The 26,600-nt window shown below is 36.0% G+C and overlaps 1 protein-coding gene across 19 annotated transcripts in view; it reads left to right on the top strand.

Moving 5' to 3' along the window:
• TRDN (triadin) overlaps window positions 1-26,600 on the top strand; it is a 362,263-nt gene that overhangs the window by 57,692 nt on the left and 277,971 nt on the right. For all 19 annotated transcript variants that reach the window (XM_072832697.1, XM_072832631.1, XM_072832729.1 and 16 more), the window contains exons 3-4: window positions 7,602-7,763; window positions 8,834-8,866. In XM_072832697.1, coding sequence (XP_072688798.1) covers window positions 7,602-7,763; window positions 8,834-8,866 — 195 coding nt within the window. The remainder of the gene's footprint in view (window positions 1-7,601; window positions 7,764-8,833; window positions 8,867-26,600) is intronic.

Below are 26,600 nucleotides of genomic sequence, written 5' to 3'. Positions count from 1 at the left end.
CCCAGTTGGAGGAAAATTACTTGGAGAAATTTGGTTTTGAATATACATCACTTTTGTAATTCAGGGCAGGTGATTATATACAACTTTTGAACATCCCACTTTTGGAATATAACATATATTCTTGAGTATGGCAATATCATGGTTATCACCTGTCTGTGGAAACATTCATTTAAATAGAGAAAAATGAGTCTTCATCATACTCTTTTCTTAATAAACGCAATGGAGAGACGCTCTACAGAAATATCTTGTTACCTCATTACTTAATTATGCAGTCTAAAATGAGCTGACCTAATATTTATATTTCTTGCTAGATCGCTAAGTGTTAATCAAACAAATACAAACATTTATTTTAACCTACATATTCAGTTTCAAGGAAATTTTGCAATATAGCTTGAATTCCACATTTTTGTCCATGCAAAAATCCTTGAAATGATATTATACTGCAATGATATTATATACTGCAATGGAGGTTATCCAATGCAAAGCCTATATTAGGGTAGTTAAATTTAATTTTCTTTGGCTTCCATTTCTCCATTTTATTATTGTTTTTACCTTTGCTCTTCCACCATCTCTATTAGTTAGCCAGGTCCACTCCAATGAACTATTCAGTGGAAATCATTTTAAAGGACTACTATATGTGGATTTAAAAAGAGGATATTCAGAACAAGCCTCTTTTAAAATATTTATTAGGTGGAAAAGCTATTTTTTTAAAAAGCTATGTTGGGGTGCACTTGAGTGGCAAAATTGGTTAACCATTGAACTCTTAGTTTTGGCTCAGGGTTCTGGGATTAAGCCTTGCATCAGGTTCCATGCTCAGCATGGAGTCTGCTTCAGATTCTCTCTCTCTCTTAAACAAACAAACAAACAAACAAAAAAAGGTGGGGGGTATGTTAGTGCTACAAATTATTACTATTCTAGTTCCAACAAAAGTTACTTGTCAGATACCAAAATATCAAATATTGTCTCTGGAACTGAAGTGATCTTACAAAAATATAGCTATCTTCTAGGGAATTTTCAAGAGAAAATAATGGGAAGATTTGGAATTCCAGTTAGTGTGCCTTTTACAAATGTCCATTGGCAGGAAATAAGTATACCTTAGAGATTAACTATGGAGGAATAAAGGTGCTGCATTAAACATTTCTTTAAGTCTGACTTCCTTGGAAGTGTTATATTTTTCTCATTGGCTTTACTTCGAATTTGAAGTGAAATACAGAATAAGAAAACAATAAACTCATAGGGAAAAAAAAGGCATATAAGAGAGTGTAAGAGAGTGAAAGCCCTTCTACTGTGATAATAAAAATTAAAGATGGCAGTTCTGACATCATTGAGTTCAACCAAGTTTGTTCAGGTTAAGTGGTCTAACCCATAAGAAATTGTTTGAAAGTTACTTCAGACTGATCCTAAAATGCTTTAGAGTACAATGTCTTGAGTAAATGTCACTTTGATAAAGACACTGACCTTAATAAGTCGATATAAAAGCACATATTTTTGTTTGTTACTTCTTAAGTATCTGCACTTAATATTGTCAATGCTGGAAACTCTGGGATCTGAAGACTCAGAGGGCTATTAAGTTCACTGTGAGTGCATTTCCTTTCAAATATGTTCTGGTTAAAAATAAGCTAAATTAAATCAGCATTTCATCCTTATATTCTTAGGAAATTGTTGACTATTATAAATGATGCCAAACCTCAAGTCCAAAATGTTTAATGAGAATTTGCATTCTTTCAGTTACATTTCTGAGTATAAGAACACAGCGGAGACAGCCATTGCTTTCTGCATATACTAACACAGCATTTATATCTTTTTATCTTTGTACTCGTCTTACCTACTTATGTCTCCCTTCTTCCCATCCTTGGGGGTGGCATGGGAATGAGAAACATACCAGAAGCTCTGGTATGTTCTAGGGAATTCTGTATATCCTAAACAAAGACCAAGTAATTTCACAGTACTTCAAGCAAGAATTGTTATGTGACACAGAGCATATTAAATGATGTATGATTTGCTAATATTTTTCTTAACTTGATCAAATTTTCACTAACAGAAACAAAAGTATTCCAGCACTCACCTGCAGTAAGAATGGAAAACCAGTCACTTAAAATTGGAATTTTTTTAGGTCTGGAAAATTGAAACTATATATTTTCAGACAGTATTCTTCACATATCAAAACTAGAAACACCTGTCTAGCAAGCCCACAAGTTCCAGCACTATGTTGATTATATTAAGATAGGTTATTGCACACAGTAAGTCCTAAATAATTGTCTTGAAAGAAGAGTTTCTTAGTAAATTTCATTTGGGTGTTCCTATGCTCAAGGTACACACATCAACATACATACAAATTGAATTTTTCCTAATTGGGATAACATTTGTGACACTTTTAAAAGCCCTTATGTCAGTTTAGATACAAATATTTCGATGTGAATATTTTCTGGGAGGTAAGGGACAGTCACTAGTTCTTTCATGAGTCCTGATAAACGCATTGTTGGATTTCACAGACCCTGGGGAGGTGGCCTATGATGATGTAGTGACTGAATGATCACCAGACAATATTTATTACAGCCTACATTCCTGGAGCGCCACCATATGTTTGAGTTAAATGGCTCTGAACATTGGAATTAATAATTACTTAACGTTTACTATTTCCTTTACTCTGCTTTAGGTGCTTTATACCAAAAAGTTTATATACAATGAGTTTGAGTGAAGTTCAGCAAGTACCATCCAGTACAAGCAGAGACTCATGGGCCAAAGGGTCAGAAGATGGCGGAGATTCCTGTTCAGTCACCATCCTTTAGAATGGCTCAGACAGAGGCAGATGAGCAAATCCACCCTCTGAGTTGCTTTTTCCTTTGATCAAATACGCATGAGGGCAGCCTATCGTTGGGTGGGTAATTCATTTGGGAATGGATACCATGCAGTGGGAATGTAGGATGCAGAGATCCAGGGTTATAGGAAATTGACTGTTGTGCAATATTTGGAGACCTTAGTTGAAGCTGAGATCATACATAGAGCTTGCTGCTATGGGAGTCCCAGCTAGCAAACTCAAAAGAACCTCTGGCTCATTCAAGATTCCAAGATAATCTTGCTTGTTTCTCCACAATGACATTTATTAATTACCAGGTATACCATGCTGTGCTTCGAATGTATTATCTCATATAATAACCACAACAACCTTGTGAGGTAAGTATCATTACTCTTATTGTTTTACAGTTCTGCAAACTGAAGCACAGAAAAAATATTTTTTCCCTACCATATAATATTGTTTGCCAGCACTGGATATATTGTAAACTGGCATATGAGAATGCTGAATATAAAGATAACAGGCACGAAGGGGTGACTTTGGAAAAGCATAGGAATCAGTGAATTTTATAGACATGTCAAAAGTGAATCTTCTCAACATCATACCACTATCCATGGGGGGAGCATCAGGATGAGAGTGAGGTGAGTGAAACACTCACCCTTGGGTGCAAAATGTAAGGACTCTGAAAAACTCAGTAATCAAGATGCAATATTTAAAATTTTAAAATTAATGCAGAAATCTGTGATGCACAAAATATCAAAATTTTAAATAAAGACGGGACTATTATTACTAGTTTTTCCTTCTGTCTCTGCCTCCAGTATGGTCTGGCATGGTACTGGATGGGAGACCTGAACTTGAATGCTGTGTCTGAGCTCAGAACCCAAGCTTGTAACTGTTGTTTGCTGATGTTTGTCAGGATTTGAAAGATAAAGAAGAGTCTGATATAACTTGAGGAATGTAAGACTGATGGTCAAGGATAATGGTGAAAACATGGACTTGGTTCTTTAGGAGGAAAGCAGAGAAAATGACTAGTTTCCCATGTATGTTCCCATTTAGAAACTTAAGGATCTGTATAGTTTGGCTTCAAAGACAGAGCACCAATAAAAATCTTATTTAACTTTAAACTCTTCCTTGCCTCTCATGCCTCTCTTGGCACTCTTTTATCAGTGCCAAGAATCCAATTACTGATCATAAGGAGCCTAGAGCAGTTTCCCCTGCATCTGGTGGTATATTTTTCTGTAAGAAATATAAGATACAATTAAGAGTGACTTGAACACTGAGAAACATTTCTTATCTCACATAACAGAAGCTCCTGAAGTAGGGCGATTATTCCAAGATTGGATAATTCAGTGCTTCAGCAATGTCATATGGACTCAAGCTCTTTCATTTTTAACCTTTGCCTTCCTCAGTGAATCAGCTACTGTCTTCATGGCTATAAGGTGATACAGCAGCTCCAGGCTTTATGTGCCCATGCAACAAAGTCCTTATTTCCTCTTTAACAGCCAGAAAACACCTCCCAGAAACTCTCATCCAATATCTGACTCTAGAACCAATTGTAAATTCTTATTTTTGTTTGTTTGTTGATAGGAATATAGCCAAACCTCACTTTTCTTATATTTAATGGAGAGATAAAATAATATAGCTACCTCATTGGGTTATTGAAAGGGAAATGTGGGTTAGTATACATAAAGTTCTTAGAATAGTATCTGGCAGGTAATACACACTTCTAAGTGTCAGCTACCATTGTTTTTATGATGATCCTTACTGTAATGTATTTAATTTAACTCACATAAACATGAGAGGTAAGAAAATATAATTTAAAAAAACCACATCAGTAAAAGGTTTAGTCGCATTGTATTATTTCTATTGATATAATTTGGATGTGATATCTGAGAGATGTAGTTAAGAATCAATTTGAAGACTACTATCTCATTTAAGATATATCTATAATCTGTATCCATTATCTATATGTACATCTATATCTATGTTTTTAAAGTTGTTGTTCACATAACTAAAAAACTAAAAATCAGAGGCTGATCTCAAGCCAGCCACATTGACTTCATGAAAGCATCTTGGTTTGACTCTTTTAGAACCAGGCGATATACATGTCTGCAGAGCAGATATAGTGCATTTAGGCATAAGGATAATTAAACTGGTATCTATTTTGTTGGATTTTATTGTTAAGTTCCTCAGTGAACATTTAGAAAAAAGGGAAATGGGGAAATGGTCTCAATCTATTCAGATCATAAAAATCCCATTTGCCATATTTTTCCATTAGATATAAAATATACTAGTGCTAAAAAATACATTTAATGGTGCCATTACAATCCAGTTCCTTACATATAGTTCTTTAAAATTTTTCAATTGCAATTATAAAATTCCATTTCATTTTCTTTCTCTAAGGTTTAATCTCATCATCCAGACTACCATATCTTGCTTATATGAAACTCTCCAGAATGTAGTAAAATTAAGTTACAAAGAGTAAAGTTCCACTGTCATGGAGATAAGTTTTCCTGAAACCACCATTCTGTAACTTGGCATCCTTGGATAGGCTGTGAATCCCCTGAAATGGAACATAAAATTTAAAATTTCCCCGGAAATCCTTTCTTTCATATCACTTTTCCCCTTCCTAATATATATGCTGTCTAAGTCATCTGTGGGATCTTACCCGTCAGCATAAAATGGCATATTCTTTCCATTTTAACAATGTGAAACAACAGAAAACAGCTGTGATTCTAGTTCTCTTCAAACATTGCCCAAACTCTGTCACTTACTTTATAGGAAAATGCACTTACCATCTCTAAATTCCTCCCATTTAGTCTTGAAGGCATTCCACTGAAACAGTCCTTGACATCCTCGTCATTAAATCTAAAGGTCTATTCTCAGTCTTCATCTTACTTGACCTATCAGCAGCATTTGCCGGTTGATCACTCTACGCTTCTCAAGACAATTTTCTCACTTGACATCCAAAACATTACACTCTTTTTTATGCTTCTCTCCCTCTCTCTCTTTCTCTGAATGTGTGGGCGTGTGTGTATATCTCTGTCTCCATCCGTCTTATCTCTCCTTGTCATCATCAATTGTTGGTTCATCCCTTTGACTGATCTATCTTCTAAATGTTGGAATGTTCCTGGGTTCACTTCCATGATGATTTCACTCAATATCATGATTTTGGATACCTTCTATCCTCTACTGAACTCCCAAGTTTCTATCTTCAGCTAGGACTTCTCTTTCGTAGGTCATATTGAGTTGTACAAACATCTATATCTCCACATAGAGTTCAAATAGGCATCTTGAGTTTGACAAGTCTAAAACTCAGGTATTTATATACTACCAGTAAAAAATCCTGTTTCTCTCCAGACCCCCCATTTCAGCAAATGGCATTTCCATCGTTCCAGCTTTTCATACCAACAGCTTTGAAGTTATGCTGTACCCCTCTCTTTCTATCACACTCAGGAGCCAAACTATAAGTCTATATAATTAATTCTATCTTTTAATTGCCTTCAGAAAATGACTGCTTTTCACACACACATGCACACGCGCGCACACACACACACACACAATCATCCTGATAGAAATCACTATCATTTTCCCCACTTACTTATTTCATTTGGCTCCAAATGATCTCTCTGTTTCCAACTTGGCACTCTTTCACACCCCTCAACACAGAGAATGAAGTTACATAAGTCAAATCACTTCATCCCTTTGCTCTAACCTTCTGGTGACTTTCTATCTCCATCAAAATTAAAAGCCTAATTTTAGAATCCTTAACCTTTAAATAAAATAATATGTTGACATAATTCTACTCTTTTAAGGTATCAAAGGGAGAAAAATCTCTGAAAAGCTAAAATATTTTTTAAAATGAAGGAAAACATAAATCTAAAATTTAATTTGGGTTGATGAAAAATCAATTGCAACTTATACCACATTTCTAGATAGATTGCCTCTTCAATCAGATATTAGAAACTCTCCTGCCCCTTCAGAGTAATTTTCATATAATTAAAGTGAGAAAAACAACATTTTGGAAATACCTATTATGTTTATTTGCTTGTACTTTTATTTTTTAATCTTTCATTTCACAGATGGTGTCTACCTCCTAGGATATAAAAAATATGGAAGATTTATAGGTTTCAGTTTTTCTTAATTCTACCTACTAAAATTACTAGAAGCTTAAATACCTTTTATTTTTAGGTATTGGGATGCCTAACAAGGTTAAATAAATTGAATCTAGCTGGAACCTGATATGAATACTATGTTGACAATTCCAGATTTTTCCTGATGCATTACAAATTATAATAAATGGACCTATCAGTCTTAGTTTAGTCAAAGCTACTTATATCAACTTGGCACTTACTGTTTGCCTGAAAATTTACAGGACCATCTTCTCCATGTTGGTTTCCAGTATGATATCTGACAACAATATCTTCTGTTCTTGAATATCCATAACTTAGGGTGTATATTGCAATTTGATTAACATAGATGCACATTATTTCAATCCATTCCTAATTTGCCCTGTGTTAAACTCATATTTAGATTATGAACTTCTCAGGGACAATTTCTTTCTTGGTAGCCCAATAGTGTTTGGTACCATAAGTATTCAATAACTTTTCTTTTTAATTGAATACACATGCATACTATGACAAAATGTAGTTTCTATTTCTGAGCACCCCAAAAAACTGTAGCCAAGAGACATTTAAATGTACAAAACTGACATTTTGTGCCAAAGGCACAAATCAGGATAAACAGCTTTTCTTAATTTTTTTGGTAATGATTCTAACATTTTTCTCTTGTTTTTAATTACTTTTAGCGAGCTCTCTTTCCAAGATTGGCTCAGATCCTCTAAAACTTGTACATGATGCTGTGGAAGAAACCACGGACTGGGTCTATGGCTTCTTTTCTTTGCTGTCTGACATCATCTCGTCTGACGGTGATGAAGATGATGATGATGGGGATGAGGACACTGATAAAGGTACAAAGAGCATAGAGACACACCTAACTTCTCAGACCGATATTAGTTATGCATTACAGTGGTTTTCTTAAGTTTGAACACAGAGGAACACTTGGGTCAGGCTAAACCAAAATGAATACACTTCTGAGTTCTAATAGCATTATCAACAGGCTGCCAAACTCAGTAAATTCATCTCTATTTGGCTTTCATCTTACAGCTTATCTGCCATTATGGCAGGATGTCAAAATTAAATGCTACCATTAGGGTAGCATTAGAGCAAGAGAGGGTCTTACTATGCACTACTACAAATTCACAATAGTACCTCACACTTATATGCATCCTTGGGGAAAAAAATAGTAGCTATTTCACAAGTTTATTTTTTAGGAAGACTGAAATAATAACAGTAACTGATAGACATGTTTTATACATGTAAGTCATATTCATGATCAAATAACAAAAAGCAATCCCACTAAAATCATAATCAGAAGTAAATTTATTGAACCAAATGGAGGTGTAGAATGGAGGGACATAGTCTAAAAGTCACAACAATTATGCAACTAACCTATGTACTCTCTCACATATTAATAAGCAAAACTAAATAAACCCCAACCATACATAAACTACTGAGTGGATGTGAAAAGAACGACGTGTTATGGTTCTTTTACATGAAATTTTTTAGAGTCAGCCTTAGTCATCAGAAATCATGTACTCAGCCTTGACTACCAGGAAAGCTCTTATTATTTTAGCCCTCTCTATGACTTTGTCTGAATTTGTATTTGTTTGGCCCCAGCGAGAGGTCGAGACGAACAATAGAGAACTGAAATGAACATGATATATGAACTATAATGTATAATTTGGATGGCTGCCACGATTTTATTGAACTCATAAAAGTGAAACTATCTCACATAAATGTACATAAACAAAGTTTATACTTAAAAATTGGAATTTGGGAGGCAAAGTAATATAAGGACTACTAATGTCAAAACTAATAGATGGCTTTTTTTAATGAACAAAGGGAAATGGGAAAATAGAGAGGCAGTATTATGCTATGCTAAAAGTTTTTCTAATTTACTGTTTTTGTCTTGGTTTAGGAGAAATAGAGGAGCCTCCCTTGAAACAAAAAGGTTGGTTGTTTTCACCTTTAAAAATATTTTTTTCTTTTATGGCAATGTTGGTTTTCAGCGTGACTCAAATATGTTTACATGAGTTGTAGCCTTAATTTATTTTTAATGCATAGTTTTTGTTTGTGATTAGATCAGGATCTATGGTTAGATAGAGGAATACTCGATTCTTTCCAGTGAACTTGATCCCACTATTTTTAAGTTGATTATTTAATTGATACCTTCTTCAGTAGATGTATAAATCCATCTACACACAGATCCATGTGACTTGGAATTGAAGGAATGAGGAATGAATTCTGTAGCCTCAGAAATGGCCCAGAAGATGATGATGCCCATGATCTTTATTCTCACTGTGGCCAGATTTATTAATTTTACATTTTTGTTCATTTTCTCCTTATTTTATTGGCACTATTAATAGTCTTTATTTTTAGGTGATGAGTAGGGGACAGGATGTGTGAAATAGTATAGAAAAGAGTAATCTTGGAGGCAAAGACATATCCAGTCAGTACGTGTCATGTATCATCCCCAAGGAATAGTTACCTCGGTATAATTGGATGTGGAATAGAAAGATTTCTTGCAGAAATATATCTTGCTAGGTGTGTCAGTAACTGACTGGGATGATCATAAATCCAGAAAAATGGAAGCAATGTGACTAAGAAAAAGGGGTATAGCTATGGGGCAAGAGCCTCACAGGGGCAAGTGTTTTCATATGAAGGAGAAAGAATTTCTAGAAGGGACAAGGGGAGACGGTATGCCATCCCTGAGGCATATTTGGTGGTGTCAAAAAGAAACAGTCAACACATGGCCAGACTTGATACAATTGTGATGTTTTAGTTATTGCTGCACCTGTTTAGCAGCAGGCTTTTGGGAGTGTTTACTCCAGTGGAGAATTTGCTGGCTTCTGTTGCTATCTGCCTAGACCTACTGTAGATGCAAACAGTGGGATCCAAATTTGGAGCTTCAGCCTTGTCTGAGCAGATGATGATTATCTCATTATCTGGGGTAAAATCCACTTAGTGTATGTTAATTTGGAAAATTTGAATTTGTAACTTGTCCAACAAATGAGAGCTAAACTAGTGAAACTCCAATCTAGGAAAGCCAGAAATGAAAGTGTTTATGGAGTTATCGAGAAAGAAGACAGGTTTCCTGATCACAAATTCAGGATCCACAAAGCCAGAGCTCAGCCATAAAATCCAGGTTTAGAGGCTGTAAATTAGTTTATAAACTTCTTGAGGTTAAAAACAGTTTTTTAATAGCTGACCTCCAATGGATAGTGCATGGAACATAGTAAAAGTTTAAGCTAATGAGTTACTAGTCATTATCAGGAAACAACAGCTTATGTAGAATGTGTGTTCCAATTAGAAATGGAAGAGAGAAAAATAAATAGTATTTTCTTACTTGTAAATTGAATTTTACAAGAATGTCATAAGATCATATTCTCCATAAATCAATATCTAGAATTTAATAAAGAATCTGTTCTTTTCTTTTGATTTGAATTTCCCTGCGGGATTATTTTTAAATTGTCTCTTGTGATGATTAGCATAAATTGCAAATCCACACAAAGCTGTTTAATTATTTTTTTAAATTATTGCTTTGTTTTATAACACCAACAGGAAAACTATTAAATAGTTTTTAAGAATACTTTTGGAAAAGATGTCAGTAATACTCATTAGTTAAAACAGTCTAAGTGATATATGTGTTTAAAACCATGTACACGAACGTCTTGAAAGATTACTGAAAGAAGAAGTCACTAAAGATCATCTGAATATATTTTCGTAATAATATTATTCACAAAGTTGCATGAGAAAATGGACTTCTAAGGAAAGATCTTATATATCCTACTTTGGGTAAAGAAAGTCTGTGATAATGAACATTAGTTGAAGTGGACTGAAGGAAATATAATTCATTATAATTACTGGGTTTTTTTTTTATTTATTTACAGGCTTTGCCTTTGTAGTGTCATAGAGGGGATGAGAATTTTAAAGAAGTGTGTAAAATTTTGTGGAACATTTCTAATTATATTCTGCTTTCAAAAGCATATTTTAAATAGTATTATTAGAGAGGAGATACAATGAACTTATCCCTATTTTATGATGGATTGTTTTACACATTTTCATATTTAAAAATTGTGGTTTAAGAAGCATATATTTTTTGATAATCTAGAATGACAATCTCCTAAAACATTTGATTTTCATCCATTTAAATGGCATTTTACTGATCTCTTCATGAATACTCTCCCATTCAGATATAGTCAATAATATTTAGTCATTTTATATTACCTAAATTATCAGGCTATGGTATTGTTTACTTAACTGTCCTGTGTCTTTATGAAGCATTTTATTTAAATGCACCTCAGATATTAGTTTCGTTTATCGAGCTGCTATTTTCACCAAAATAAAAACTCAACTACACTATTATTTATAGGTGAAGTTCACAATTCTAAATTGATGTGTAATAATGATACAGTCAAATAATCTCAAGGTTGCAGGATTGATTATTAAATAGATTATTAATATGGATGAAATTTTGGGTCTGCAATTCTGTGGCTTATGTTACTATATATAAATACAGCTTTAGGGTATTAGATCTAGGGTCTTCATGCATCTTTATTCTTCAGCTTGTCAAAATTTTTAAATAGTAAATTCTATTATCAAACACTATATGATGAGAATCCAAGGCACTGAATCATTATAAAATATTATATTTTTATTTTATAATTATTTAAAACTCACAATTATGAAAAACAAGTACCATTGTAAATCATATTTCCTGAAACAATTATGTGTTGTGTATGGTAGGTGTGCTTTGTTTGTCTGGAATCTCCTCTTGTGTAGCTTCTTTGCAGTAGGGTATACATCATGGGTGTTGACTCCCCACCTTCCAAGGGGCACATAAGTGCAGGTAGCTATAAAGGAATAAAATTTTATTTGCATACCATCTTAAAATAGATTTGCCTGAAAACACGTCTAAGTTCATAATAGTGCTTCTACTTTACAATATAGAGAAATAGCCTTCACCCATCCTAAAATTGCTGGAATGCTGACCAAAAAGACCAATAGGCCATTCTGCTCCGTCCTGCATACATCTGCTAAAGGAGAACCGTGGTGTTGATACACAAGTGCTCTTTTTTTGTGATGGGATAGTCTAAAGCCAAAGAGATGGTGTAGAGGAGACTGGAGCAGCGAGAAGTTCCATTTAATAATGACTTTGCCTTTTATTTAGCTGAATACTGTGAAGGATTGCATTGCTCTTGAGGGAGGTTCCCATGGGAGCAAAGCAAAAAAAAAATATATAGATAGGAAATAATAGGAGCTAAAAATGGCTTTTAAAAATTTAAATGTAAGTAATTCTTTTCAAGTTATTCTCAATACTCGATCTTAGGAAGCGCCATTGGCTTGAAAGACAACCAAAGCAGTGTAGGTTTGTGACACTGATTCTTTTAAATATAATGGGGATATTTTCTGAAACAACTAAAGTTTTAAAGGTGCATTGAGGGATCCCTGGGTGGCGCAGCGGTTTGGCGCCTGCCTTTGGCTCAGGGCGCGATCCTGGAGACCCGGGACCGAATTCCACGTCGGGCTCCCGGTGCATGGAGCCTGCTTCTCCCTCTGCCTATGTCTCTGCCTCTCGCTCTCTCTCTCTCTCTGTGTGACTATCATAAATAATAAAAAAGAAAAAAAAAGGTGCATTGACTAAGCCCATAGATGCCACATTTCTGTGATACCTTTCATATTAATTCTGTATTGTCCAAAAAGGAATGTAAAACATACTTTATGTAAATATATGATAAAACATGTACTCTGATTATAGTCAAATGCCATCTTATTTCATCTAATGTAAGCTGTTTAATATTTTGTATCTCCTATTGACAAAAAATTAAGTCATATGCTACTTGCAGAACCAATTTACTCTATGTATATGCACATATATGAAAGTATTATGTATATATGCATAATACATTATGCACTGTTTATTCATTATATGTTACACAGTTTATATTTTTTACCTCCTATTAATAAAAATATAAACTATATGCTAACTATTGGTTCTTTATATATATAAGTATATATTTAATACATATTCTCTTTTGCATAGTAATTATACAATTTTTATGGTAGCTAACAAAATTATTAAAGTTATTTCTTTTGTATCTGAAACTTACCTATTTAGTCCCCAAAATAAAACATTAGAATTTGATATCCCCTTCACACATATACTGATGAAATGTTAAACTCTTTATCATATCTTAGTTTCATAAACAAAAATTTTACCTATATATTACATGACATTAGTACAAATAAAATAATGTACAATAGAATATTGATTTATCTGGTTTTTATAACTTGTTTTCAAAATAAACTTATTATATTAAATCTACCTCATTTTAGTCTTTTCATCTACTTTTATTTTATTTTATTTTTTCATCTATTTTTAATAACATGTCTTCCAGATGTGTTGCAAAATTTATTCTTTCTTAATAATTTCCTCAAGAGGCAAACTAAACTTTTTTGAACTGCAAAACAAAAGTTATGTTTTTGAGAGACGTAAACTTGATTTGAGTAAGAGGCTTGAAAACAAGGGCTGGTTTGCTCATTACCTAAGATGGTAAACATTTTTTATAAATAAGGTGAGTAGCATCCAAGGTTTAAGCGAACTATACCTAAAGCAAGACATACATTTAAAAGTACATAGAATAATCTAATTTTATCCAAAATCATTATAATTTACAATATTTTGATTTTTCTTTACCCTTTCTGAATATATTGGTTGATTACACAAGGTACTTCTGAGTGAGAGTAGTAGAAATATCTAGGAGTCATTTTGAGAGTCTGATAAAATCATTTGACTTCCAGGAAATTCAGAAAGTGAATGACTCTCAGAATAGAGTAACAAATCTTTTGCACATCATGTGTTTTTAAAATTTTTGTTTCTAATATAACTGAAGGAGACATTAGTCAGTTACTCAACTGAGTGATCATTTAAAATAAATTTTTTCTTGATTCTCTATGTCATTTTACCATTACTTGGAGGAAGATTTAAAAAAAGAAATAACATTTCTGTAATAAAATTGTTATCTCTGTGTTTTTGTGGGTGTTATGTGTGTAGCTCTATATACATGTACATGCATAAGTCCTATGTATGCATGTGTTCTTAAGGTTTCTCAATATCTGTACCTTTAAAAGTAAAATAAATAAATAAATAAATAAATAAATAAAAGTAAACAATAGGGCAGCCCAGATGGCTCAGTGGTTTAGTGGTGCCTTCAGCCTAGGGCCTGATCCTAGAGACCAGGGATCGAGTCCCACATCAGGCTCCCTGGAGGGAGCCTGCTCCTCCCTCTACCTGTGTCTCTGCCTCTCTCTCTGTGTCCTCATAAATAAATAAATAAAATCTTTAATTAATAAATAAATAAATAAATAAATAAATGTAAATAACAGGATTAGAGTTGTCATTGAATATTATCCAATTTCATCTGTAAATCATATCCACAAATACATAAACTAATTAAAGTTTTATTCATCTCATAAAGAGATAGATAGCTTTCTAATAAAATTTTGCTTTTCAGGTTTAATAATACTTATGAAAATTTGTAAGATACTAGCCTTTAGACTCTTATAGGATAGGAAAGAAATTCTAAAATTCAATATATTTGCCTTTTTTTCTAGAGAAGTATGTTCGTATAATCAAAAAAAATTTCCAATGTTAAAATATATTGTTCTTGAGTAAAATTTTGTGAGAGAAATGGAATGAAAATATGAATTCAAAAAGAAAAAAAGGAAAGATCCACAATTTCCAGGTCTTAAAAAGGCTTGTTTATTATTTTAAATCCATAATGAAGAATCTCACAATATTATGACATTTAGAGTCCATCGACCTGATTTTTTAAAGAAGGGAAGCAATTTTATTTTTTAAAAAGTCAAAATTCATAATAAGCCATAAATTGTTTGCAACTTTTTACTTATGATAAAAAAATTTACAAGTCATCTTCAAAATATGGAAGGAGATGCAGTTTCCCAAAGTTTTCTAAGGTATTAGTAAAGGAAAAAAATTAAAGTGTCTGTGATGAAAATGAACATTTTGTGTTCTGGATGACCTGAGGATTCTGAGTGAAAACAGCAGGAAGGCCCAAGTTTCCACCACAGTCAACAATGTGCATCCTTAAATAATTGCTATTTCAGAACACTGACATGTTTTATCCCCTCAGTAAATTTGTTTTTCAGTAAATCGTTTTGAAGTGTTTTTTCTACGTCTCAAGCAATATGTTAGGTGGAGGAGAACATATAAGTCTTTGTGTACAGCCTTCCCAAATGTTGACAGTGAAAGTTTGTTAAATAAGATAATAAATAAATGACTGTAATAGAGTTTTTATGTGATTTGTCTAATAAAGTTAATCATTCCTTACTAATAATAGCAGGATCAATGTAACATTGTATTCTATAGCCAAAACAATTGCAAATGAGTTAAAGATGATCTTATTTAGTATACTGTACTGAAAAGACCTTATTGAAGAGTTTAATGAATAGATGAGCAATTAATTTTACTGGGATAGCAAGTGAGATAAAATAATTTGGGCATTGCATATTTGTTAATGATGAGGTGATCACATACAAACTGAACTTAGAGAGGATAAAAATATGAATAATGGTAACTGCATTGCAAATGAATGATTTTAGGCAAAAATAGAAATATAATAAAAACAAAAAAATAGTTTTAATTCTCTTAACTATTCATAAGTACTCCTAAGTCAAAGTTAATAGCACCTCTGCCTACACAAACAAATACAGAGAACAAGGGATAAAGTGAGGAAGGGAGAGAGGAATGAGCCAGAGAGGGAGAGAGAGAAAATCCAGTTATCTTAAAGTTAAAAATATATCTCCATTAATCATAGGTGTTGGTATTTTTCTATTTCTTCTTCTTTTTTTTAAAGTTTATTTATTTATTTATTTATTTATTTATTTATTTATTTATTTATTTATTTATTTGAGAGAGAGGGAGAGAGGGCATGAGCAGTGGGGAGAGGGAGAAGCAGGTACCTTGCTGAACTGGGAGCCCCACACAGGGCTCCATCCCAAGACCTTGGGATCATGACCTGAGCCAAAGGCAGATGAGCCGAAGGCAGATTTCATTTTCAAAAATCAACTATCAGTTTACCACAAACCTAGCATGATTTTGCTTTCATATTTCTATACTGGTATTTACGTGATTCTGACTTTTCAGATTGGGTAAACATTTAAAGAGAGCATGATTCTTTAGCTGATAGATAGCTTTTTAACTTTTGTGCCAACATTTCCAAGTGCCACGTAATGAATATACTTACCTCCTTTTTACATTTTATTCTTAGTTAAACTTCAGTCTGTAGCAACTCTGTATATAAGGATAATCATTACAGCACTCATGTCCTTTGGAATATGTAATTTTAGAAGACAAAAAGAGTGCCCTAACAAGAAGTTACATTTTATAATGCCATTTTCAGACATCTAGCTTTAAAGTGAAGAAAGAGTAATTTCAGGTATTTGGATCTAGGCACACTCAGCTTTTTGGGAAGGAAAACTGTTTCTCAACTTTAGGAGCATAGTGGCCTTATGTGTTAAATCATCGCTTGCCTTATAGGAAAGAACTAGATGTCCCACTACATTGGGCTGAATTTCCTTGCTTCCTGATTATGTGCTGTTTGAAACAAGGAACTGTCCTTAAGTTTGAACTACCATGAAGACTGATATTCTGTGATTGTCGCTGATGCATGTCAACAGCAGAGGAAGAGGCTCTTCTCTACTTAAAGCAAAACCAATTACATTCCCCTTATAATCGTGTTTTTAAATTTCCCTAAAGCTCCTTGGGTTGAAAAGAACCCAGTAAATTTAAACTCGGTTCTTTCATTGTGTATTTTTCTCACTTGATGGGAACTCACAATAGCTCTTTGCAGTCGGGGTGAATAAGGAAGAGCCAGGAAATTTGTGCATCATAAATATTCAAGACTTTAGGATTAGGCCATTGAGAAGGTTGTATCCCGTCATCGGGAGTAAGATAGATGGACAAGTTTCCGTGCCAGAGATTTGATTGCATCCATCTTTGCTGGCAGCTTCGGTGGCTTGCGCCAGGCTGAACATTAAGTGTCTGAAAAATATGGCGAGTAAAAAAAAAGGGAGAGGAAATGGAAAGGTGACTAAACCTGTTAATATTCATAGGCTCAGAATATTGGTTACTAGGTAGGCCCTAGTAAACTTGTTAAGTAGATACATTTATCTTTGGACCTCTTCACTTAGTAAGTCTGGACCGGAACTCAGCTCCATAATGGTTGTGCTGCACATTACTCTTGGCTACACCAGGAACTCTCTGCTTTATCTTCGGCCTGTTTTTCTGATTATTGATCAGACCCACAATGGCAGGGGGACAAAGCCCAGAAAAAATAGGCAGGCAGCAGCCTTGGAGGTGGACTCAGAATAAGGAAGTCTGAGGAGGCTGAGGTAAAGGAAAGATGTGGTCAGTGATCCAGAGATTCACTTCTCCATGGGGTTGTGGCTATCATGAACTCTGGGTCCACCAGGCCAGGCAACTTTTGTATCTTTTTTTTTTTTTTTAAGATTAAAAAAATTATTTGAGCAAGAAAGAGAGAGCATGCACAGGGGAGGAGAAGCAGACTCCCCACTGAGCCAGGAGCCCAATGTGGGGCTGGATCCCAGGACCCTGAGACATGACCTGAGTGAAAGGCAGACACTTAACCCACTGAGCCACCCAGGTGCTCCCTGACAATTTTTGTACCTTATGCTACTAGAAAGAGCTCACCTCTGTGGAGGTGAGCAAACTAGAACCAGGAGCAAACTAGAACCAGAACTGGGTTCTGCCACAAAAAATAGTAGATAAAACCGGAGCCTGAAGGGACATGCCAGAGGAAGCACTGAAATTCCTGTTCCCCCAAGAAATATGTACAATGGTTGGGTCAGAGTTGAGTTGTCTCAGAGACCCTTCTTATTCGCCATGATGTTGGCACCACAATCTGATCCTAGGATTGTTTCCATCTTACCTGTAAATCAGATTGGATAAGTAATGGAGAAGTGAATGAATGAGAAACTGTTATTCCAGACTCTTTTCTCTCCAGTTATGTAAGTTCCCTTTCTTAAAATCATAAGTAATGAGATGTAGGTTGCATACAGATGGCTTAAAGTTAAATTACATATTCCAGATTATGTATTTTCATTTAGAATGATTTGTTGAAAAATAAGACTAATTTGTTTTTTTAATTTAAAAAACAAAACAGAAAACCTCCCAGTGGTTCTCACCTCTGTGCATCAGATTCAAATGACAAGAGACAAAAATTCATTTCAAATGGACTTAATGGAAAGGATATTTTAATGGTTTGAGTGACTGAAGATGCAAGAGTGAAACTGGCTTCAGGGAGATGGCTGGATATAGATTTTTTAATAACGTGATGAGTAAAACCTCTCTCTTTGCTCCTAACCCTGCTTTCCTTCAACTGCTTAATTCCCAGGTTGACTTTCTTTTGCTACTGACAATTATGATGACCAAAGTTTCAGGCCCAAAGTATTTTACTTTAGCAACTCAGGAGAGGATCCTGTGCTTTTCCCCAAGTATTTCAGCAAAGACTACGTATTTGACTCTCATACTCTCATTGATTTGTATTGAGTAATATACCCTTCTTAGAACCAATCAGTTGGCCAGTGACCTGCAACATGCCCTTTGTCAAGACCTAGGGAATAGACCCACCTTTGGGAGTAAAGAGTGAGGTTAGCATTCCCCAAATTCTTTACATTGAGACTGAAAAAGGATTGGTTCTTGAATCTAGAGGAGGGATGCTGTTGCAGTAATGAATTTTAGCAGGAAAGCCACAGATGTCTTTCTAATCTGGAATCCCATATCCCTTTCCACTTCAGATTTGCCCAGCTAGAATCTCCAGGGGTCAAGCTTTAAGCAGCTGTATTTTTGAAACCTCCCCAGTGTGTTTCTAACTCACAACCAGGGTGAGAACCATTGCAACCCAATTGATGAATTCTAGAAATGGGTGATTTTTATGCATTGTGACATCAGGAAGGCAGAGAGTCAAAGATAAGTGGATAATTGCATGTTTTGTTTATACATAGTGACTGCTCTTCTATATAAATTTACCATTAAAAAAATACCAAACCATGAATGATAAAATGCAAACCAAGTTAATATCACTGTCACATTGCCCTAGACTATTGGAATAACTATTGACAATTGATGCTCATCAGCTGAACGCATCAACATTTTAAACATGATTTAGGTAGACTTAAAGGAATATGATGGGAAAATATTTGCACTGGTTCTCCTCCTGCTCTTAACCTGCTGTGGCTAAGTCACTTAACCCCAGTAGCTTTCAGTTCCACATCCATGAAACAAAGATGCTGGATTTTACTGATGTCCAGGTCCTTTCTAGCTACATAATATTTTATGATTCTATTATTAAATTGTGATGTCATATATTAATAATTTTACCAAGAGCTTTGTCTGAACTATAGCTTGCAACTGAAAGTGTGCTCCATAGAACAGCAGCATTAGCATCATCTGGGAGTGATTTAGACATGCAGAACCGGGCTTCATCTAGACCAAATGAATCAAAATCTGCATTTTAGGAAGATCCCCAGGCGACTCACATGCACATTAAAATTTGAGAAATGTTGGTCTAGACAATAGTTCCTACTTCTGACTGTGGTTCTGAAACCACCTGAGAGCTTATTTAAATTGGAGATCCCTAAAAGTCTCCTTACCACAAGAGACTAATTGATTAAGTTTGGGCTGTAGCTCAGGAATACATTTTAATATCTCCCCAGATGATTCTGATGTGCAGCTACATTGATCTTGTCTAGTATATCATCAAATATGAAGCACACATTCTAACACAGACAAAATGTCATCTGAGTCCATCCAAATCCATAAAGTCCACTTAGTGATTATCTTATAAAAGGTATTGTTTGTGATCATTTCTATCTCTATCTGGCTTATGAACACATGGGAAATAGTATCTCATTTTATAGAGGAGAAAATACAATTCAAAGAAGAAAAATGGATTAGCCTAAGATTACTGAGTTAGTGGCAAAAATGAGGTTGGACAGATATCATTATATTTATTTTGAAATTTTTTTGTAGGGGTCAAGAGCATGCAGTGTTGTGACTACTATTTTTCTTGAAAAAGTTGAGTTTATTTTACAAAACTTTACCAAAGAATCAAATCTAACAAATTTAAGGTCCAAAAAATTTTTATGTTTATGGGATTCAACATTCCTGAAGGAAACTGTTCTCAATGATTTGTCTACCGCTATATCTAAAGTGTACACCAGCTTAATCACAAACACTTGGTAGCTTTGAGGGAAAGAAAAAATTTCTTTTTATTCTCCATTAATGGTCAGTAGTGTGCTTTCCTCAAAATTTTGTTTTTCAGTATAACAGAAAAATTATCAGAAAAATCATCAAAATATACAAATACCTACACATCATTTAGAATGTTTCTCTAAAATATTGAGACTTCAATACAATATTTTCCCTTAAGGATCCTTAATTAGCCACTGGGTAGATAACTAGACTTGCTTGGTTATTCATCATAATTAAACTTTTGTGTCCTAATCACAATTGGCAAAATCTTATAAATAGAGATTCTTTGTTCAAGTGAATAATTTGAATTTTCACTATTAAAATAAGAAAAATTGTAAGAAGACATTTTATATTGTCTCCTGCTTGTGAGATATGTGGAGAAAACATAATGATAAAAAGCATTCATTGAAATCCACAACCCTCATAATAATTTAATAAACTTGGTTGTTATCTAAAAGAATCAGGATGGTTGCCTTGGTGACAGAGATTATCCTTTTAACTTGTTGAGTCTGTCATTTTAAAATATTGAATTGATAATATTTTTAATTTGTTAACAATGTGTTATATTAATAGAGAAAAATTGTATGCTTTAAATTGGCCATGTAAATCTTAAATAAAATTATAAACTGTTCAACAATAAGCTTTGTTATGATTATAAGTAGATAAAAACTATTTATCACAAGCAAAATACATGTAACATACTAAATAACTCAGAAAGACTTCACTATAGAATAAGGCCATTCTTAGGAATCTTTTGACACAATCTATTTTCACTGATCTGGTTCCATTGATGGCTACTTCTAGTGACCCTCCCATTTTCAAGTGCCATGGCCCCCTTTCCAAGTTCCATTTGGAAGTTGAACTCAGAGTCTTGGGGAAATCTGTTGATCTATGATTACCCCTGGCACTGTGGGGACATAGAATTTAGACAAATGCATATTGATAAAATTAACCAGCCTAAAGATGAGCAAGGAGAATCAAGCCAATGAAATGAATCTTCACTTCTAATTTGGAGAAGTTTTAAAGATTTTTTGTTTATTCAATAATTACATGGTCCTGTGGGACATGCAGAACACACTGTGAGAACCAGGAAATTCCCCCTTATACCTAAAAGTTCCATTTTAGGTCACCCAAAGGATCACTAAAATCTATACTTATTTTCTCAGATGTCCAACATAAATATGTATAACAAATGCCAAAATTTCATTATTTCTGTATATAAGATGCCCGTAAGTATACAGGCAAGGGCCAGCGGATAAAGGAGAGTGCCGATTATCATTGAAATACTGTAAGCATCAATAGGGAACGCTAGACAACTGCAATAGTACCTAACATGCAGAACAAGGGGGATAGGGATCCCTGGGTGGCGCAGCGGTTTGGCGCCTGCCTTTGGCCGAGGGCGCGATCCTGGAGACCCGGGATTGAATCCCACATCGGGCTCCCGGTGCATCGAGCCTGCTTCTGCCTCTGCCTATGTCTCTGCCTCTCTCTCTCTCTCTCTGTGTGACTATCATCAATAAATAAAAATTAAAAAAAAAAAAAAAAAAAAAAGAACAAGGGGGATAGAATTTTTGGATGCCTTCCTCTAAGCTACATTAAGTGGCATGTCCTATTTTTAAATCTTGTCCCCAATTATTTCTAATGAAATGGATATTTTATTGTCAACATTTTGTTACAAGTATAATATATTCAATTCATAGTTGACTTATTTTTTATATAAATATCTATGAATAAGTTTTGAAATAAGGCAAAGCATTAAAAATATCTTAGTATTAAAAATTAGTATTAGAAGATGGTGGAAGAGTAGGGTCCCCAAATCACCTGTCTCCACCAAATTACCTAGAAAACCTTCCAATCATCCTGAAAATCTATGAATTCGGCCTGAGAATTAAAGAGAGAACACCTGGAATGCAACAGTGAGAAGAGTTCGCGCTTCTATCAAGGTAGGAAGACGGGGAAAAAGAAGTAAAGAAACAAAGGCCTCCAAGGGAGGAGGGCCGCGAGGAGCCGGGCTGAGGCCGGGGCGAGTGTCCCCAGGACAGGAGAGCCCCGTCCCGGAGGAGCAGGAGCTGCACCGACCTTCCCGGCGGAAAGGGGCTCGCGGGGAGGTGGAGCAGGACCCAGGAGGGCGGGGATGCCCTCGGGCTCCCCGGGACAGTAACAGCAACTGCGCCCCGGGAGAGTGCGCCGAGCTCCCTAAGGGCTGCAGCGCGCACGGCGGGATCGGAGCAGCTCGGAGGGGCTCGGGCGGAGGAAGAGGCTCCGCGGAGGGGGCTGCGCGGTTCCAGGAGCAGCTCGGAGGGGCTCGGGGGCGGCTCCGCGGAGGGGGCTGCGGGGCGGGAGCGCGAATCCAACAGCGCAGGCTCCGGAGCACAGGGCGCCGGGACACAGCCCAGGATCCGGCCTCCCCCGGGACAGGCAGAGGCCGGGAGGGCCCAGGACAGCGAGGACGCTCCTGCCCCAGCTGAGCAGATCAGCGGCCCCGCCCCGGAGCCTCCAGGCCCTGCAGACGGAGAGCTCCGGAATTCCTGCCTGAGCTGAATCCAGGTTTCCAGAGCTGCCCCGCCACTGGGGCTGTTGCTCCTGGGGCCTCACGGGGTAAACAACCCCCACTGAGCCCTGCACCAGGCAGGGGCACAGCAGCTCCCCCAACTGCTAACACCTGAAAATCAGCACAACAGGCCCCTCCCCCAGAAAACCAGCTGGACGGACAAGGTCCAGGGGAAGCCAAGGGACTTAAAGTACACAGAATCAGAAGATACTCCCCCGTGGTTCTTTTTTTCTTTCTTTTTATTTTGGTTGTTGTTTTGTTTTGTTTTGTTTTGCTTTTTGATTTGTTTCCTTCCCCACCCCCTTTTTTCCTTTCTTTTCCTTTCTCTTTTTCTTCTTTTTTTTTTCTTTTTTTTTCTTCCTTTCTTTTTCTCATTCTCTTTTCTTTCCTTCTTTCTCCCCTCTCTTTTTCTCCTTTTCCCAATACAACTTGCTTTTGGCCACTCCGCACTGAGCAAAATGACTAGAAGGAAAACCTCACCTCAAAAGAAAGAATCAGAAACAGTCCTCTCTCCCACAGAGTTACAAAATCTGGATTACAATTCAATGTCAGAAAGCCAATTCAGAAGCACTATTATACAGCTACTGGTGGCTCTAGAAAAAAGCATAAAGGACTCAAGAGACTTCATGACTGCAGAATTTAGAGCTAATCAGGCAGAAATTAAAAATCAATTGAATGAGATGCAATCCAAACTAGAAGTCCTAACGACGAGGGTTAACGAGGTGGAAGAACGAGTGAGTGACATAGAAGACAAGTTGATGGCAAAGAGGGAAACTGAGGAAAAAAGAGACAAACAATTAAAAGACCATGAAGATAGATTAAGGGAAATAAACGACAGCCTGAGGAAGAAAAACCTACGTTTAATTGGGGTTCCCGAGGGCGCCGAAAGGGACAGAGGGCCAGAATATGTATTTGAACAAATTCTAGCTGAAAACTTTCCTAATCTGGGAAGGGAAACAGGCATTCAGATCCAGGAAATAGAGAGATCTCCCCCCTAAAATCAATAAAAACCGTTCAACACCTCGACATTTAATAGTGAAGTTTGCAAATTCCAAAGATAAAGAGAAGATCCTTAAAGCAACAAGAGACAAGAAATCCCTGACTTTTATGGGGAAGAGTATTAGGGTAACAGCAGACCTCTCCACAGAGACCCGGCAGGCCAGAAAGGGCTGGCAGGATATAATCAGGGTCCTAAATGAGAAGAACACGCAACCAAGAATACTTTATCCAGCAAGGCTCTCATTCAAAGTGGAAGGAGAGATAAAGAGCTTCCAAGACAGGCAGCAACTGAAAGAATATGTGACCTCCAAACCAGCTCTGCAAGAAATTTTAAGGGGGACTCTTAAAATTCCCCTTTAAGAAGAAGTTCAGTGGAACAATCCACAAAAACAAGGACTGAATAGATATCATGATGACACTAAACACATATCTCTCAATAGTAACTCTGAACGTGAACGGGCTTAATGACCCCATCAAAAGGCGCAGGGTTTCAGACTGGATAAAAAAGCAGGACCCATCTATATGCTGTCTACAAGAGACTCATTTTAGACAGAAGGACACCTACAGCCTGAAAATAAAAGGTTGGAGAACCATTTACCATTCCAATGGTCCTCAAAAGAAAGCAGGGGTAGCCATCCTCATATCAGATAAACTAAAATTTACCCCGAAGACTGTAGTGAGAGATGAAGAGGGACACTATATCATACTTAAAGGATCTATCCAACAAGAGGACTTAACAATCCTCAATATATATGCCCCAAATGTGGGAGCTGCCAAACATATAAATCAATTATTAACCAAAGTGAAGAAATACTTAGATAATAATACACTTATACTTGGTGACTTCAATCTAGCTCTTTCTATACTCGATAGGTCTTCTAAGCACAACATCTCCAAAAAACGAGAGCTTTAAATGATACACTGGACCAGATGGATTTCACAGATATCTATAGAACTTTACATCCAAACTCAACTGAATACACATTCTTCTCAAGCGCACATGGAACTTTCTCCAGAATAGACCACATACTGGGTCACAAATTGGGTCTGAACTGATACCAAAAGATTGGGATCGTCCCCTGCATATTCTCAGACCATAATGCCTTGAAATTAGAACTAAATCACAACAAGAAGTTTGGAAGGAACTCAAACACGTAGAGGTTAAGGACCATCCTGCTAAAAGGTGAAAGGGTCAACCAGGAAATTAAGGAAGAATTAAAAAGATTCATGGAAACTAATGAGAATGAAGATACAACCGTTCAAAATCTTTGGGATGCAGCAAAAGCAGTCCTAAGGGGGAAATACATCGCAATACAAGCATCCATTCAAAAACTGGAAAGAACTCAAATACAAAAGCTAACCTTACACATAAAGGAGCTAGAGAAAAAACAGCAAATAGATCCTACACCCAGGAGAAGAAGAGAGTTAATAAAGATTCAAGCAGAACTCAACGAAATCGAGACCAGAAGAACTGTGGAACAGATCAACAGAACCAGGAGTTGGTTCTTTGAAAGAATTAATAAGATAGATAAACCATTAGCCAGCCTTATTAAAAAGAAGAGAGAGAAGACTCACATTAATAAAATCATGAATGAGAAAGGAGAGATCACTACCAACACCAAGGAAATACAAACGATTTCAAAAACATATTATGAACAGCTATACGCCAATAAATTAGGCAATCTAGAAGAAATGGACGCATTCCTGGAAAGCCACAAACTACCAAAACTGGAACAGGAAGAAATAGAAAACCTGAACAGGCCAATAACCAGGGAGGAAATTGAAGCAGTCATCAAAAACCTCCCAAGACACAAGAGTCCAGGGCCAGATGGCTTCCCAGGGGAATTCTATCAAACATTTAAAGAAGAAACCATACCTATTCTCCTAAAGCTGTTTGGAAAGATAGAAAGAGATGGAGTACTTCCAAATTTGTTCTATGAGGCCAACATCACCTTAATTCCAAAACCAGACAAAGACCCCACCAAAAAGGAGAATTACAGACCCATATCCCTGATGAACATGGATGCAAAAATTCTCAACAAGATACTGGCCAATAGGATCCAACAGTACATTAAGAAAATTATTCACCATGACCAAGTAGGATTTATCCCCAGGACACAAGGCTGGTTCAACACTTGTAAAACAATCAATGTGATTCATCATATCAGCAAGAGAAAAACCAAGAACCATATGATCCTCTCATTAGATGCAGAGAAAGCATTTGACAAAATACAGCATCCATTTCTGATCAAAACTCTTCAGAGTGTAGGGATAGAGGGAACATTCCTCAACATCTTAAAAGCCATCTACGAAAAGCCCACAGCAAATATCATTCTCAATGGGGAAGCACTGGGAGCCTTTCCCCTAAGATCAGGAACAAGACAGGGATGTCCACTCTCACCACTGCTATTCAACATAGTACTGGAAGTCCTAGCCTCAGCAATCAGACAACAAAAAGAAATAAAAGGCATTCAAATTGGCAAAAAAGAAGTCAAACTCTCCCTCTTTGCCGATGACATGATACTCTACATAGAAAACCCAAAAGCCTCCACCCCAAGATTGCTAGAACTCATACAGCAATTTGGTAGCATGGCAGGATACAAAATCAATGCCCAGAAATCAATGGCATTTCTATACACTAACAATGAGACTGAAGAAGGAGAAATTAAGGAGTCAATCCCATTTACAATTGCATCAAAAGCATAAGATACCTAGAAATAAACCTAACAAAAGAGGTAAAGGATCTATACCCTAAAAACTACAGAACACTTCTGAAAGAAATTGAAGAAGACACAAAGAGATGGAAAAATATTCCATGCTCATGGATTGGCAGAATTAATA

The sequence above is a fragment of the Canis lupus genome, chromosome 1 (genome assembly GCF_048164855.1).
Source record: "Canis lupus baileyi chromosome 1, mCanLup2.hap1, whole genome shotgun sequence".
NCBI classification, from domain to species: domain Eukaryota; kingdom Metazoa; phylum Chordata; class Mammalia; order Carnivora; family Canidae; genus Canis; species Canis lupus.
This window is presented reverse-complemented; position numbering and strand designations above follow the sequence as displayed.